This window comes from Esox lucius, chromosome 12 (genome assembly GCF_011004845.1).
Source record: "Esox lucius isolate fEsoLuc1 chromosome 12, fEsoLuc1.pri, whole genome shotgun sequence".
Classification (NCBI taxonomy): Eukaryota; Metazoa; Chordata; class Actinopteri; order Esociformes; family Esocidae; genus Esox; species Esox lucius.
The window spans coordinates 10826156-10844091 of record NC_047580.1 but is presented as its reverse complement, the minus strand read 5'-3'; the positions used below and the strand labels follow the sequence as shown (position 1 = coordinate 10844091).

Genomic DNA, 17936 nt, shown 5'->3' with positions numbered 1-17936 from the left:
ACTTTCACTGGAAACTTTTTACATTAATATATTCATTTTAACCTGGCAACACTGGCCCACCATGCAGCGCTACCACCACCTCTCAAGAAACCGGTTTCTCTGACGTAAAGCCTATGGTAATCTCGGTTTAGAACCCGGATGGAACAGCCATTGGGGGAAGTGGATTGGGCTTGTCGATGAGAAGGGATCTCTGGAGTAAAAAAGACGCAAAAGATAGATCCCTTTTTGGAGATTGTACCGGATCTAAAACCATTATCTGGAGAGTTACAAATATTATCCGCACTTTTTTAAGCTTGGATACTGAATCCGAGCGGACGGGATAAGATACTTGAACTGTGGAAGTTGATCTGGGGATACGTGCAGTGGAAAAACACTTTAGCTAACCTAGCAAGCTAGCTAGCTAACTTAGCAACAGTGAACCGTCGAAACTGGGGCTTCAGATACAGTAACCTGCTAGGCTCCGTGCGAATCCAGGGACTTGCTTAATGAATTATGTCTGCCACAAGCATTGACCCTCAGGTAGGCAGGACGATTCATCTTCGCTTGGCGTCAGCTAGCTAGCTAGCTAATGTTACGTTAGTCTCATTTTCATTTTGCCAGGTAGTTGGTTGGCAAGCTGCGAAAACGAATAACGTTTTTGCAACCATTATTGAATAGCTGGATGCGTAATTATGAGGGCAAACACGTAAGCTATTGCTAGCTAAGTAGCAAGTTATTATAACTTGTAAGCTAGCTAACTTCAGTTAGAAACCCGAGGTTATAAGGGTAGTTAGCTAATTCGGATAACGTACTAACTAGTTGGCTAAATTGGTAAACCTATCAACTACCTACTGTGTAGCCATCTTGTAATGCTAGTCAGTTACATCGTTGCTTGGTGATAGCTAGCTATATCTCGCTAGTCATATTAGCTAGGCTATGCGTTTAGCCAGAAAGCTAACCAACTAATGGAATTCTCCCATGTTTAAGTTACCTAGCTAGCCAGATTACTTTTAACTAACAGTTTGTTATACAGTAAATGGATAGTTACTGTAACTGGCTAACTAGCCATGTAGTGAAGCTCCCCTTCCTAGATGACTAACATATATGTTTCTCTTTCCCCGACATTATGTAATTTGGATGCAGAGATCAAAGGGACAAGCGTCTAAAGGTAAGAATACTTGCATTTAACAGAGAAGCACTTTCATGAATCAAAATAGCTCTCTATAATCTGATGAGAAACAGCAATATACAGCAGTTAGATAAACCTTAACTAGTTACTAAAATCCAATGTCTATATAATGTAACGGTCTTTTGGGTGTCCCTTTAGGGGAACCCTTTGAAGAAACTCTGGTTTCCCTATACTATAGCTAGTATTGCGGACCTTGGCATGTGAATAACTTAAAATCAAACTTGCTATTCAGGTACAATCTCTCCTATTCCCGTTTTTTAACTCGTGCAGGAATTCATCTAGTATTGGCTCGAAATATGTTGTATTTTAAACTTAAAATAAACAATTGCTTATTAACCAATTTTAAATGCTTATGTACCAAAACCTTCATATGAGATGAAAATCTTTCAGGTATAAAGATCCACTTACTGTGTTGCCGTTTTGCACAGATGGATAAGTCTGTGCCTCCAAGCTGAGAACCTATATTTTCTATCCACTTTTTACATGCAAGGTTGATAAATAACTACAAGGTAGCTAAATATGCACTTGTGGTTGTCTCAGGCATCTCTAAAGAAGTGCTGCAAAATATATTTGTATATACCCTAAACCTATTAATTAGCATTTTCTAAATAAAATGTTAAAAATCTACCGGCACCTCCAAACTGACATTTAACATACACTTCATTGACAAAATCTCCAATGGAGATGGTATTTCAATTTCAAGTTATTGGTACATTCTCTTGCTACTTTGCTGAAAGTTGCTAGGTTCCATATAAGATGCATTTGGCTTCTATTCAGAACCTATTTCACAGAGGATTGTACCTGGAACCTAAAAGGGTTCTCTCACAAACAACCGAAATTGTGACACGCAAAGGTGGTCTCGTGACCAGCTGGAGTTGTACAATAAAATGTGCCTTTTTTCTAGTACTATTAGAAAGAGTAGCCACTTTGCTATGCACTGACCTGTCGCTTGTACCTGTTTTATCAGCTTGTGTACCGAGTTAGGGGTTATTTCTAATGGGTAGTTCTGATTGACAGGTGGCCATTTGCATACACCTACAAAAGATATTGAACCCATTTGACTGATGTTACCACCCCCTCCAGAACATAAGCCAACGTGGGTGTCAATATTTGCGGGTATACGGTCTGCACTACATCTTGCCTCCTTGGGCTTAATGCCAAAATGCACAACTGATTAACTAGATGGACAGGTGGGACAGAGACTGGTGTAGGCAATAAGGGAGACATCATGTTTGGTTCTGATTTTGAGGGCTACCGTTGAATGTAATGCTTTTCTTAGCACCATTCGGCAACAGCAATTACCACCGTACCCCCTTTGGAAACGTCTACTGATAGAGGATCTGTCTATGGGTGGACGTGATGCTAAAAGAGGTAGCCCAACAGGTTGAGGCACAACTAGCATGGTGGGTGAATGTTATACAGCTAGACCTGAGTTTCACCCTGGTCTGGCCACGTGGGTTAAGGTGGTCTCTTGTCACTGGCACAAAGTTACAGCTTTTGTTTCACTTGAACGTTATCTGATCTAGATAGTGGAGTTTTAATTTAGTGAGCTTTGTTCGCTTAGGACCTTTGCATATCAGTTACCTACACATAGGATAGTCGAGTGCCTGAGTTTTCGTGCACATAGCCATAAAATGCAGCCCTTGTGCTCGCTTGTATGTGGGCCTACAGCTTTCCTGTAATGTTGGAGTGGTGGGCTGCTACAGTGTGTCTGAGAACCCACTTTTAGTATCTGAGGGCAGGAGACTCACTCTAGTCTATAACGCGGAGGCTCAATTAGTCAGAATGTTGAGTCAATTTGAATTTTTCTATTTTCTAAAAATGTTGTTCTCATGATAGAAGTCATCCTAAAATATCCATACCGAATGTTTTTTTTAACCTAACCTTTAGTAGTCTGGTGTGTATTTTCAATACTGATGCAATTTGCCCGCGATGTAAACGCATGCACAATGTGGGAATATCTTTAATTACTTACTAATTTTGTCTTTCCTCTTTGTTTACTTCTCAAAGCATTGGATGAGAGCCCAAGGTCTCCTAGCTGACCTCCATTGGGGTTGAGATGTGTGTAATTGATATCTTTCCTATATAAACAATAGCATAGTGGAACTGAACCGCAGACCTCAGGCTCTTCGGCTGTTGTTTACACATGGGCATCATGTGCAAAGCGTCAGGAGATTGAGATTACTAACTGGAAATACAAACTGAGCAGCAATATACTGATCAGTACCCCAAAAATGTCAGATTAATAATACCTCCCTGTAGACATTCTCCTTCCAACCATCAAAAGGTTTAACAGCATACACAGACAGTATCTTAAGTTAAATGTCATTTTGCGTAACATTCTGGCTTCTTAAATCATATAATTTTTAGGGCCCTTTCTATTAGGTGGAATAACAATGGGGTTACAGACTAACATTGTGCTCTTACACTTACACGGTGGAGATATTAAACAAGTTTGAGGACATACAAGAAAAAGAGAGAAAAAGTGTACACCTTGTCATTTGCCACATCAGTTTGCTCGGGATTATGTGCTAGCTAGCTACGTGAAAAAAAAATAACTAGCAAGTTCTTTGCTTTGCAAGCTAAGTTGTTGCTTGGCAGAGCACAGAATGTTAGTGCATCCTTCTGATTGGTTCAATAAATCTGTTTCTTTGCCAGTCTTTGCTTAAATCTTGGAAACGCCCGTGGGCAATATGAAACCTTCTAAAACCCAACTGTGCAGATCAGGCGGATGTTGTTTAAAATTGGCTTGGGAAACGTACCACATCAGGTATGGCTGATGGTGTTGTATTCCTAAATGATAGTTTATTTTTATAAAACTGCCCCTTTCGTCCCAAAGACAAGTAGCGTAAACCATTTTAGAATAAAAAGTACAATCGGGCTCTGGGTTAACACACTTGTTGAATTGTGGAAATAAAAGCATTGCATGGGGAGTGGCTTAATATTTTTCAAACTCCCTGGGTGATAGATGGTCATGTGAAATAATTTGTAATCCATATTGCTCAGGGTCACATCAATGTTGCATCATGGTTAACATAATAAGGACCTGGTTGGCAGCTTCAACATCTAAATTGAACCTACATTTTCCAAGCCATGCCTCACGCACCCTTAGTGTCCTGGTTTAAGAAGCCGGCTGTTTCTACCTTACAATGAAGCCGTTAGTATTGTGATATTGTTATAAGTAAGGACAGACTTCAGCCCATATCGATGTTTGTGTCAAACAGAGCTTTAGATGGTCCATCTGCTATTTTACCAGTTTCTGAAACGATTTATACAAAAAGCCTCAAATACGCTCCCCTGTTACACACACAGAAACACTTGAAGCCTGGTGATTATTCGTTGTCGTTAGGCTGTGACGTTGATTGGTGCTGTTGCTGACTAAACTCTGTTGGTGTGTTAGACATTGAGTAGAGCCAAGCAGAGTGACAGGCCCTGACTCAGACCGACACTGCAGGAGGTCACAGCCTGATTCATATCCAGGTTACCACCTGTTTCCCACCATGTGCCAATAGGCAGTCATTATAATGATGCATTCAAGTTATTAAGGGAGGGTGACACATGGATGAACATAAACACCTGCTCCCTCACCTACCTGTACAATGGAGTTCCATCAATATCCTTCCATGTCGTGATCCAGTGCTAGTGATAACATGGTGGACATAATGGGAGCTAGCGTAGCCTAGATATACCTTGGGGCTGGTTTCTCTAATATTATCCTCCTGGATTAAAAATGGCATCGGATAGTAAAAATGGCATAGAAATGTAATGAATAGAAGTCTCCGATTTTGTCTTTTGTAATCATTATTTCTGTCGGTGGATTATGAGGTTTTCAAGGCCTATCCTGATTATTAGGATATCCATAAACTCAAATCTCATTAACCCTTTGTGGTCTACTAGAAAATTTGATTGAACTCCTATTACGATCCTATTAGCCTGGGTTCTATTACTATGGTAATTCTGATACCATATGCAGGTGTCCACCGCCAATCCCAACAAGGTCCTTTTCTTCATCAAAATGGGATGATAACCTGTATAAAAAGCCTTTGAAAGATCAACAAACAGAGCCACACAGTTGCATTTTTTATCCAGTGCTTTGGCAATATCATTGACAGCCAATGTAGTGGCAGTAATAGTACTTTATCCAGTTCTAAAACCAGATTGAGATTTATTCAAAATTCAGTTAAGTCAGATATGAAAGGACTTACCTGTGTGTTTATGAAACACTCCAGAATTTTAGCCATGAAAGATGATTTTGGAACGATAGTTGAGGTCATTTTAGTGTCACTACTTTGTAGTGGCAGCACATGGGCGGCATAGCCCTTCTAAATAAAATTCATGCCCTGTCGATTTATTTTCTGTAAACTGCTTTGCTGCTAAACTAGCCTCACTGTTATTTCTGCCAAACTAGCCTCAGTGTTATTGCTGCTAAACTAGTCCCAGTGTTATTGCTGCCAAACTAGCCCCAGTGTTATTGCTGCCAAACTAGCCCCAGTGTTATTGCTGCCAAACTAGCCCCAGTGTTATTGCTGCCAAACTAGCCTCAGTGTTATTGCTGCCAAACTAGCCCCAGTGTTATTGCACTGCACATTTGGGTGGAAGTTAGTGGGTAACTGTCTACTGGCTCGGAGATAAATAACCATGTTAACGGGATATCTTGGGATTTCGTCTTGGGAAGTATAAATCCTGATTGCTACTTTTTGGTAGGTTCTCTTATCCACTAAGCTCACTGTTTAATGCTCTTGACTGAAATCATTGTTATTGTTAAAAATTTTTTTTTAATTTGTTCTTTCTGCCAAGATATTCTGACTCACTTGTGTTTTTCTTTCAGTTCAAAATGGTTCACTGCATCAGAAGGAGACTATCCAGGACAATGACTTTGAGCCGTACCTCACTGGCCAATCAACCCAGGTGCGTGACTGGCCGCAGGTGATAATGCTGACCAGTTTTCTACGGGATCGTTCTGTCATTTTCCTTCATTCAGTGTCTGTGTTGCCTGTTCCATGGTAGGAAACGGGGCAGTGTCTGTGTTGCCTGTTCCATGGTAGGAAACGGGGCAGTGTCTGTGTTGCCTGTTCCATGGTAGGAAACGGGGCAGTGTCTGTGTTGCCTGTTCCATGGTAGGAAACGGGGCAGTGTCTGTGTTGCCTGTTCCATGGTAGGAAACGGGGCAGTGTCTGTGTTGCCTGTTCCATGGTAGGAAACGGGGCAGTGTCTGTGTTGCCTGTTCCATGGTAGGAAACGGGGCAGTGTCTGTGTTGCCTGTTCCATGGTAGGAAACGGGGCAGTGTCTGTGTTGCCTGTTCCATGGTAGGAAACGGGGCAGTGTCTGTGTTGCCTGTTCCATGGTAGGAAACGGGGCAGTGTCTGTGTTGCCTGTTCCATGGTAGGAAACGGGGCAGTGTCTGTGTTGCCTGTTCCATGGTAGGAAACGGGGCAGTGTCTGTGTTGATGCTGCAGTTGGTTACAGTCTATTTAGTTTCTGTCTGTATAAAACTTATTTGGGTTGGTCTGTGATTACAGGTCTTAAAGGTCTTTGAATCAAGCTTCTGGATTTCACCAACAAATGCTCCTCCCTCAAATTTCAAATCTGTGCTCCATGCCAGTTCCAATATTTTGTGCTAAATAAGTACGCCTCTAATCAGGAACCTAACTAGATGTTTGGAAACCAGCCCGATTTAAATTATTTGTAGAAACCAGGACTACTGTGCATATTAGATTGGCGACTGGTATCGCAGGGACCAAGGATTCATCTCTAACCTTCACCATTATGTCCCATCTTCACCGGTCTATATTACTCACTATTAAAAGACAGGAAAAATATTTGGAGAACACTCCTTATGGAAAACAAAATAAAAGGATTTGAGTTGGCCTGGGCTTGCAGGCGCAATAATATTATTAGTTGTCAGATTAATAGTCTGATAAATGTCAGTTTTGTCATAGTACTTAAGATCAGGGCAGGCTGTAGATCAGCTATAGGGCAATCACATTCTCTAAATGTTTATGCTACTGTATATTAATAATTAAATATATGCGCACATTTTCAGCTTTTTGTGCCAATGCACCACAAGCAACTCATAAATGCTTACCATTGTCAGACTTCAAGAGCTTTAAAATCATGACTTGCATTTTCAGTGTCTCGATCAAATGAATATATGTAAACTTTTTTTGTACACAATTTTTCTGGTTTATTAAGTCTAATATTGACAGTCGGGATTAGATGGAGACACATGGTTGAATGGTGGGCATTGGTATTCCAACCTGATCTCTGGCTTATGGAGCCAGGTGTGTTACCACAGGGCCATGGCTCACCACAAGTATAGGTACACAAACTATGATCCAGGTCTTGGTCCCAAATGGCTCAGTTGGCAGTGCATGGTTCTGCAAAATGTACTGCTCTGGAAAAGTTAAAAAATAATAATAATAGAGGTTTATGCACAACAAATATGATTGCCTTAAAGTTTTGAAAACCAGGGAGCCACATTTGAGTTGCTGTTAAGTTGTCTTAATCAATTGATATTAAATGGTTAACTGATAGCTTTTTGTGTTTCATATAGAATACCTGGACAAAACTAGCCCCATGCTGGTTCATCAGCTGAACAGATAATTATATCAAATTACAATTGTCTACCTTGTTGAATGTGATCGAACATTATAACAGTGAACAAACCACCTCAAAAGCACTGGCAAGTTTTAATATTAACTACATCACCACTAGACATTTGTAGTATCACTAGTTGATAGAAATGATTGCCCAGTTTGAAAATTTTTCACATGCAGTGGCAATTTGGGTTCCATTCATGGGTGGATATTTTTTGTGTGAATTAAATTGTCATGTTGTGTTGTTGTGAACTGAATGTGTCATGAAATGAAGATATAATAATAGATTTCATATGTTGTTAAGCCTGCCTCTTCCCTAGCTCTTCATCACAAACAGGTTTATGCAACAATAATCACGGCATATTTTGTTTTATATATACAATCTCGTTTCCAAAATAGTTGGGAAGCTGTGTAAAATGTAAAGAAAAACAGAATGCAATGTTGTGCAAATCATTTAAACCCTATATTCAATAGAAAATAGTACAAGGACAACATATCAAATATTGAATCTGAGAGGTTATTTTTACTTGAAAAATATATGTCCACTTTGAATTTTAAAAAAAGCTGAGACGGCTACAAAAGACTGGAAAAGTTGTGTAATGCTAAGAAACACCTAGTGGAACATCTTACGACTAATTAGGTTATTTGGCAACAGGTCAATGCATGGGCTTCAGAACACTTCCGAAAACCATTGTCGGTGAACACAGTACGTCACTGAATCCACAAATGCAAGTTAAAACTCTATCAATCAAAGAAGAAACCACCTATATATAAACAAGATCCAGAGACGCCACCGCCTTCTCTGGGCCCAAGTTCATTTAAGATGGACAAAGTGGAAAATTGTCCTGTGGTGGTGACGAATCACCGACAATAGCATAGCCGGCCAAGAAGAGCGAATGTCTCGGACTGACTGACTGACTGACTACCCCTTGTTAAATAGCGTAGTTGTTAGACACAGAACTGCCACCAATAAGTTCCAGGTTCGAATCTCATCACAGTCAGAGCAAATTATGCATTAGGATTTGTTCCGGATATACACAAACTTTGCTGGCTACAACCTTCAGTAGCTGCGTTATAGTAAGCCTAAAATATAATTGTTCACGGTTATATTGCAACTATTCGAAGTAAGCATCTGTGCATGTTTTTGGGTCTGGATAGACAAAAACTTTGCTTGCTACAACCCTCAGTAGCTGCCAGAGCTGAAGTACTCTAGGCTGGTCTTGAGTCCGGTCTCGAGACCTTTTTTTTGAGTGTCTCAATCTTTTCTAGGTCTCGGTTGCATTTGTACTCGATCTTGACTTGGTCTCTGACTGTGAGGACTCGTAAATTCTTCCAGAGACCAGCCTAGTAATAATCAGCCCAAAATTATACAAATAAGTTTTCCTCAATATTCATAAGGCCAGTTTGTTCCCCCAATAATTGATTATTGTGATAATGCGGGCAATATTGTTGTGGATGTTGGTGCGTCTTTCTCCCCTTCTCCCTATTTCAAAGCCCGACCAGCCCACTTTCTAAATCCATTCCACGTGCATTTTATGACTTAAACCAATCTCTCTTGAAATCCATGTCATGCTTTACCCTTTACCTTTTACTGGAGTCCTATGAGTGAATTTGAAAAGGTGCTTGCCCATTTCACTTGAATTTTGACTTGTATTATTAGTTCGAACTTTGATTGGAATACAGTACAACTGGGATGGATGGACGTTTGACAAGCATAGCTACTGACTGCTAATATCCCGATCAGGCTAGCTTGAACTGATTGCCTACCGCACAGTAGCCTCTATCGTTATCTACAGTAGCTAGCCTTGCTGGAATATTTACAGTTAGTGGCCAGTTCGTCAGAAGTCCCATCCATCTCAGCTGTGAGAGAGCTTATTGTGCCAGTTTTCCGAATTGGGTTACTATCTTAGATTGCTCTGAAAATTTTACTTTAGTCTCTTTCTTTGCTTTGGGATGGTGTTGTAATTTTATTTTGCTGCAGTGCACGAGCAATCATGAACAAGACAAAGACAGCAGGTGATATCCGAAACAAAAAAAAAAGTTGTTGGGAACGTTAGGCATTGTTAACAGAGTAATAGTTTATTCATCATGTTCTGGAATAAAGGAGACCATCTAAGCAATAATATATCGGAAACTGTTTTATGGGGAATGTCCACTATGTATGGCTGAATAGCCCTCTGGACCGTTTTAGTTTTAAATGTGTAATCGTGCATATGACTATATGCACATTACTTAATTCTACATAACAAAAATGTGCACAAAAACATAGTAAAACTATGTATAGTATACAATGGGAAGAACAAGTATTTGATACACTGCTGATTTTGCAGGTTTTCTTACTTACAAAGCATGTAGAGGTCTGTAATTTTTATCATAGGTACTCTTCAACTGTGAGAGACAGAATCAAAAATCCAGAAAATCACATTGTATGATTTTTAAATAATGAATTTGCATTTTATTGCATGACATAAGTATTTGATCACCTACCAAGCAGTAAGAATTCCGGCTCTCATAGACCTGTTAGTTTTAAGAAGCCCTCCTGATCTCCACTCATTACCTGTATTAACTGAACCTGTTTGAACTCGTTACCTGTATAAAAGACACCTGTCCACACACTCAATCAAACAGACTCCAACCTCTCCACAATGGCCAAGACCAGAGAGCTGTGTAATGACATCAGGGATAGAATTGTAGACCTGCACAAGGCTGGGATGGGCTACAGGACAATAGGCAAGCAGCTTGGTGAGAAGGCAACAACTGTTGGCGCAATTATTAGAAAATGGAAGAGGTTCAAGATGACGGTCAATCTCCCTCAGTCTGGAGCTCCATGCAAGATCTCACCTCGTGGGGCATCAATGATCATGAGGAAGGTGAGGGATCAGCCCAGAACTACACGGCAGGACCTGGTCAATGACCTGAAGAGACCTGGGACCACAATCTCAAAGAACATTAGTAACACACTACGCCGTTGTGGATTAAAATCCTGCAGCGCACGCAAGGTCCCCCTGCTCAAGCCAGCGCATGTCCAGGCCCGTTTGAAGTTTGCCAATGACCATCTGGATGATCCAGAGGAGGAATGGGAGAAGGTCATGTGGTCTGATGAGACAAAAATAGAGCTTTTTGGTCTAAACTCCACTCGCCATGTTTGGAGGAAGAAGGATGAGTACAACCCCAAGAACACCATCCCAACCGTGAAGCATGGAGGTGGAAACATCATTCTTTGGGGATGCTTTTCTGCAAAGGGGACAGAAGACTGCACTGTATTGAGGGGAGGATGGATGGGGCCAAAATCCCTGCTGCAGTGTGTGTAAACCTGGTCAAGGAATACAAGAAACATATGATCTCTGTAATTGCAAACAAAGGTTTGCAAAATCGGCAGTATATCAAATACAGTATATCTCCCCGCTGTATAGCACCGTGGTGTAGTGGTTAAGACACAGCCACTCATGTTGGAGAACTGGGTTCGAATCCAGTAAGGGCAATAACATTTATGCTTTTAATTGCGGCCTGGCTGAATTAGGCTTGCCTGGTTCCTTTTCTGGTTAAGTGATCACAAATCATATCGGTAATTGCAATATTTCTCAAAGAAATTGCGATTCAATATGTTATCCAATTCGTGCAGCCCTAGTCTCCATCGTTGCCAAACACAGAGTATTGTTAAAAGAGGTGATGCAACACAGTGGTAAACACGCCAATCCCAAGTTTTTGAAACCTGTTGCTGGCATCATATTAGAAATGGGCATGTATTCTTCCAAAAACAATAAAATGTCTCAGTTTCAATGTTTGACATGTTGTCTTTGTACTTTTTTCAATTAAATATAGGGATAAATGATTTGCACATTATTGCATTCTGTTCTTAATAGCATTTTATGCAGCGTCCCAACGTTTTTGGATATATATCCAAAAATGTTTTTATTATTATTTTTGTCTGTATATATGTGTGTATATATAATTAATGTGTGTATATTTTGTATATCTAAGCTCTGTTAACATCTTGGCCATAGAATTGTGGCTAATTCCAACATGTTGGCCTAAAACCTTGTCATTTTAGACCAACGGATTAAACAAAAGATGTTAAAGGTCTCATGTAGCCTAGTTGGCTGAGCATGGCTCTTTCAACCCCAGCCTTGTGCATTCAATTTCAGCAGGGGGCTTGTACGATAATGTATGCACTCACTAATCTGTTGTTCTGGCCCTGAGCAGGGCAGTTCACTCTAAAATGATAGTGTTTTTGTAGGCTTTCCTGGTAAAATAGAAAAAGCAGCTCTGGGTTATAGCATTGGCTAAGTGAATATTTTAGCAAATGTGCATAGGTACGGCCCCCCAGGTGTTTTAAACACAAGTTGAGAGAAGCCAATGCTGTTTATGTCTAATGCAATACTAAGTCTATTTTCATAATCTCTCAAACCTAACTGGCTTATTACTTTGTCAATCTTGTAACCTGCCAGTTTAGCCCTAGTCTGTGCGTATTCTGCCCTTTCACTGTCTAAACATTTCCTGAGAAGCGGTTTATTAGTGTTGCAGTAATGCAAACACCTAACACACACTGTTTTCTGTGCCGCTTAACCGTCACTGATCTGTTTTTCCTTTTCCCTTTGTCTGCAGAACAACAGCTACCAGTCCATGACCGACCCCTACCTGTCCAGCTACTACGCCCCCTCCATCGGCTTCCCTTACCCCCTCAGCGAGGCCCCCTGGTCAACTGGCGGAGACCCCCCCATCCCTTACCTCACCCCCTACGGACCCTTGAGCAATGGCGACCACCACTTCATGCCCGACACCGTCTTTGGCCAGCCCGGTGGCCTGGGCAGCAGCATCTATCCGCACCGCTTTAACTTTTTCCCCGAGAACCCGGCCTTCTCCGCCTGGGGCACCAGCGGGTCTCAGGGCCAGCAGACTCAGAGCTCCGCCTACGGGGGCAGTTACAGCTACCCTCCGAGCTCCCTAGGGGGTACCCTGTTGCCAGACAGTCAGACGGGCTTCCACAGCGACACGCTCAACAAGGCCCCCGGCATGAACAGCCTGGAGCAGGGCATGGTGGGCCTGAAGATCGGTGGGGACATGGCGGGCCAGGGCTCCGGGGTCAAGGCTGTGGGCTCGGCGATCGGTGGACCGCCGGCCACGGCGTCCCAGCAGCAGCAAGGGAACGGTGGCACGCCCGCTGGCATGCCCAAGCCCACCTCCTGGGCAGCCATTGCCAGCAAGCCAGCCAAGCCCCAGCAGCTGAAGGCCAAGGCCAAACCAGGCATGCCCAGCCCCGGGGGAGCCCTCCCTCCCCCTCCCATCAAACACAACATGGACATCGGCACCTGGGACAACAAGGGGCCCATCAATAAAGTGTCCCAGGCCCCCATTCAGCAGCAGCAGGAGGCTATGAACATGCCCCTCGGTCACCCCATGCAGAACCACAACCCCATGCAGAACCACAACCCCATGCAGAACCACAACCCCATGCAGAACCCGAACCCCATGCAGAACCACAACCCCATGCAGGCCCCTCCTCAGTCCCTGATGCCCCAGCAGATGCAGCCTATGGCGTTACAGCACCAGCCTCACCAGCAGCACCAACCCCCTCCCCAGCCTTACCAGAACCACAACCAACCCCCGCCCCCGCAGACGCGTTGGGTGGCCCCGCGCAACCGCAACCCGGGCTACGGGCAGGGAGCAGCAGGCATGGACGTTAGCGGAGCCTTGTGTGCGGGCAATGGCGCCGGCCCGCCCGGCTCCGCCTGCCTGATCCCTGGCGGCGCGGAGAACCACCCGGTGCTTGAGAAGCTGCGCGCGGTCCACAGCTACAACCCGAGGGAGTTTGAATGGAACCTGAAGAACGGCCGTGTGTTCATCATCAAGAGCTACTCCGAGGACGACATCCACCGCTCCATCAAGTACTCAATCTGGTGCAGCACGGAGCACGGCAACAAGCGGCTGGACGGCGCCTTCCGCGGCCTCAACGGCAAGGGGCCCGTCTACCTGCTGTTCAGCGTCAATGGCAGCGGGCACTTCTGCGGCGTGGCTGAGATGCGCTCGCCCGTGGACTACGGCACCAGCGTTGGCGTGTGGGCGCAGGACAAGTGGAAGGGGAAGTTCGACGTGGACTGGCTGTTCGTGAAGGACGTGCCCAACAGCCAGCTGCGCCACATCCGCCTGGAGAACAACGACAACAAGCCGGTGACCAACTCCCGGGACACCCAGGAGGTCCCCCTGGAGAAGGCCAAGCAGGTGCTGAAGATCATCGTGGGCTACAAGCACACCACCTCAATCTTCGACGACTTCTCCCACTACGAGAAGAGGCAGGAGGAGGAGGAAGAGGTGCGCAAGGTGGGGCCCGGTCCGTTTATTCTTTTATGAGTGATAGATAGCCTGGCTTCCTGAATTTGTTCTCGACTCTGTCCTGTTTCAAATTTTGTGGTTTGTTTTTTGTTAGTGGACTCGTGATTGGTTTCTGGCGTTTTTGTCATTTGTTGTCACTTGTGTGAATTTTCAGATAGCATGCATATTTCAGTACGTAGCGTAGTTTATTAGAGGTTGTTCTCCAGGTGTTTTGTGTGCTTGACTGACACCTCTTCTCCTCCTTGTGCTGTCAGACCTTTGAGCCTCCTGCGCCCATCCAGACCCGGTCTCGTCTTGATCAGGTACGAGTCAACCCGGAGCGGACATTATGGTGTTTGTGATGACAAGGATGGGTGGTTGGGAGATTTCATATGACAGTTGTAGTTGTGTGTTATAGAACTAGCTACTTCCTGGTTGTTAGTTGATGCATTTTCCCTGTCTACCCACAGGAGCGCCAAAACCGGAGTAAACAACAGTAGAAGACGCTTGATCAACAGTTACACTAGGACTTTTGATTCAAGAGACAGAATAATTCCCAAATTATTACAACAAGAATAAGCCCTTTTTTGTGAATTTCTGCCACCACCTTTGAGACTTGCGCTTTCCGCCCCCAGGTATCAACCACCAACTCCTGTGCAGGGATAACAAGCCGATGTTTTACGTAGCCACCAACGCTCACCGTCTTATTTCTGATTGACTTACGATTTTTACGTTCTCTCCATCATGTACTCTTTCTCGTCAGACTGGGTTTGTTTTTTTGTTTGTTTTTTTCATCTCTCCTGCCCCCCCTCCCTCCTCTTGTTCGAAATGAATCAGGGTTTGACCTCACCAAGGAAAAGGAGAATATCTGCCACTTTATATTTCTGTACAATCAGGAACTGCTGTGTCCTGCCCCGGTTAGTCCATTGGGGGGCGCTGTTGCCATGCTTCAGAGGTTTAACTGTGCCAACAGGGTTGGAGGATCCCAAAGGCAAAAACGTTCGGACTTGGAACTGTGTGCGATAATAAGACTTCAGTGGTTTATCTATTTTTCATTCAAGATCAACAAAGTCTATTTTTTTGGCTTACTACTGACAATTTTCAGTTCAGAAAGCTGCTTTTTCTGGAGCCTTAATATTTTTGTTTTACTAGTTATTGATGACTTGTCAAAAGAAACCGCTCTTTTAACTGACAGTGCTGGATAAATCAGGGATAGTGTGAAGTCACAGACTCTGGACATTTCAAGGGAGGAAGTGCAAAGGCCTCTGGGAAGGAATTAACTGATGCTTGTCCTCCACGACAACGGAGCTCTTACCATCGGAATCCAAATTTTACTATTTTACATCCCACACTCTCCTCCACTTCGGTTTTCGTTTGATTAATGAAGTTTGTCCTGAAGAGGTTTTTTGTATGGTTCATCATTGGGAGATTCTGTTCACATACTCAAGCCAGTCTGAGAGAAAATGTAGCATTCACCATTTTAATTCTAACTAGAAAAGTGATTAATTTATGTGACGTAACTGCTACATATGAATGAATTGTCTGTCACGCTTTTTTGAAAAAGAAATCACTTCGGTTAAGTGTTCCGTTCACCATCATTTTGTCTTAATCCTCTGTTTTGTTTTGACTTAATTTCTTTTTTGCTTCTCAAAATTTGGTTTTGCTATAAATCTATCATGTCCTTCGTAATGCTAAGCTTTAACTTAGGGGCCTATAGTCATGGAGAAAGTCTAAAATGTATAACCTGAAATTAATGTAACTGATTTACTATCAAGAGTAAGAAAAAAAAATAAGAACCAACTGTGGTTTCTGTGTGTTTTTTTGTTGTTGCTGAGAATGTATGCATTTTATTTTTGGAACTCACAATTGACGTGGAAATAAGTCACTGGTACCAAGAGTGGTTGGGATTGATCGGAGGTTGACCTTTGACACATGAACATTTATCCCTCTAATAAATAGCCTACAGTGGGCAATCATGCAGGCATAACTTGATAACCTTCCGGATAAAGCTGCTGTCCATAGTGCAGCAAATCTGCGCCACTGGACGCCATGGGGCGTTTGTACTGTTTTTTTTTTTTGTTTATTTTTTTAATAATATATCTATATATGTCTATATCGGTACGCACTTTGTTGTTTGATCAGGTGTTTAATGATGTTCGGGGGCTGGGGCGGTGTTTGTTGGTTTAAGTGACTTGTTTGTTGTAGCGCCACAAGGTCACGTTCACTGCCGTCTTTAAACACAAGATCGTCCTTTGTCATTGGCGGCAAGCACAACGGTTTGATTCCTCTCCGTTACAGTTCCTTGACTGAGAGTGCAGCAGTGTATCCTTTCTGTCTCTTGACTGATCTCACACATGCTGGATTCCCAACGGAAGAGAAGCTGTTCAAACCATTGTTTTTTTTTGTTGTTGTAGGTCGTTGTAATTAGGTGTGATATTAGCTTTATAGCTTTCTTCAAACAGTGGTAATTTTCCTCCATTTTATTTTTTTATGGTGTATTGTTTTAATCTCATGGATTATTCAATATGGTGTTACATTGAGAGATGTTGAAAGCAGACAGGCTGTGTTCCAAGATGGAGAACCTTTGTTGTGTTCTGTGTTCCTGTCTACTTCTGGATGCCGCGGCCCCAGTCGGTGGTTGTAGTACACAAAGGGTGATGTTCAGTCGACTGCAAATGGGAGAAATTACGGTTTGAGATATTTAGCAAGGTTACTTCTTTTCAATGTTTTCTGTCACTTTATGCTTGGTGAGGTGTGCTTGTTCCTGATAGTTCAACAAGGATGGCCATGGGAAGTGGGGACATTTGGCTCTATATTGGGTTATGGTTCGGATTTTAATTTCTCATTAAGGATAAGGTTTAGGTTACTTTTACGGAAGGTTAAGTTATTGAGTTTAAGGTTAGGGTTAATTAAGGTTAAGTAAATTAATTTTTTTATGGTACTAAATTGCCATGCCTCAGTTTGATAGGTAAGTGTCTCCGTGTGACTGTGTCTCTGTGTGCGAGAGAAACAGGACATTGCAGAACCAGCACCAGCCTCCATAATAGATGCTGTCACTCACTGTGCGAACCTACATCCCCTTGCCTTCACTAAAGTTGTGTAACCTCATCAGTTCCACACCATCTGGATGTGGGTGTGCATTGTGCATGGGTGTACACCTCATGTCAACCCCTGCTCCGATGTCGATTCTTACAGTTATCTGGACCGTTACTGTTCCCTTCCCTTTGGCCAGTTTACCACCATGTGACTGGAGACATGACCTTTGACCTATACAGTGGAAGCCCTGGATGCATCTAGTTATTGTCTAAAGTGACAACCTTCCTCCCATCTGCACTGATGTGAAGACGCAGAGTTTAAGCCGTGTGGGCTAATGCCTTCCATGGGCTTTTTCTCCAGTGGTCTAACACCTCAGTCTACGTGAAGGAACTGGACACGTGGAGGATGCTGCTTGGACTGTATCGCGCATCTCTGTTCTCTAGGTCCAGACGCATGAAATGGATGTGATGCATAGGACTTACATGCACGTGACTAATTGTTTGCTGCAATAGACGGCCATGATAATGGTTCTAAAATTATATATCTCCAACACTAAAGGAATTATGTGAGGAAAAATACTACGATTTCATGTAACGAACTATCTTCCTATAGACTTGCAAGTAAACCACTATAGTTGTAGCAGTGGGGCTAACCTGTTTTAAAGCTCTGACTTGGTTATTTTTTATTTTTATCTTTAGATGAAGTCAAGCCTTAATAAACTGTCTATTTAGCAACAAGAACATTGTCTGCATCTCATTGCTTTTGACATTCTGAAGATGCTTTGTTTATAAAGTGAATGTTTTCCAGAAAGGTCCTGTCTCCCAGA

The 17936-nt window shown here is 42.8% G+C and overlaps 1 protein-coding gene across 2 annotated transcripts; it reads left to right on the top strand.

Annotated features, from left to right (window-relative positions):
* Positions 1–123: 123 nt before the first annotated feature.
* Positions 124–14583, top strand: LOC105013949 (YTH domain-containing family protein 1). 2 transcript variants are annotated; one of them, XM_010875847.5, is made up of 6 exons: positions 124–519; positions 1123–1147; positions 5997–6076; positions 12371–14083; positions 14350–14397; positions 14545–14583. In XM_010875847.5, the coding sequence occupies exons 1-6, from the start codon at positions 493–495 to the stop codon at positions 14572–14574; spliced, it is 1923 nt and encodes a 640-aa protein (XP_010874149.4). In that variant the 5' UTR covers positions 124–492; the 3' UTR covers positions 14575–14583. The 2 variants fall into 2 exon arrangements, with proteins under 2 accessions (XP_010874149.4, XP_010874147.4); XM_010875845.5 differs by having other exon boundaries at positions 5997–6094.
* The last annotated feature ends 3353 nt before the right edge of the window (positions 14584–17936 follow it).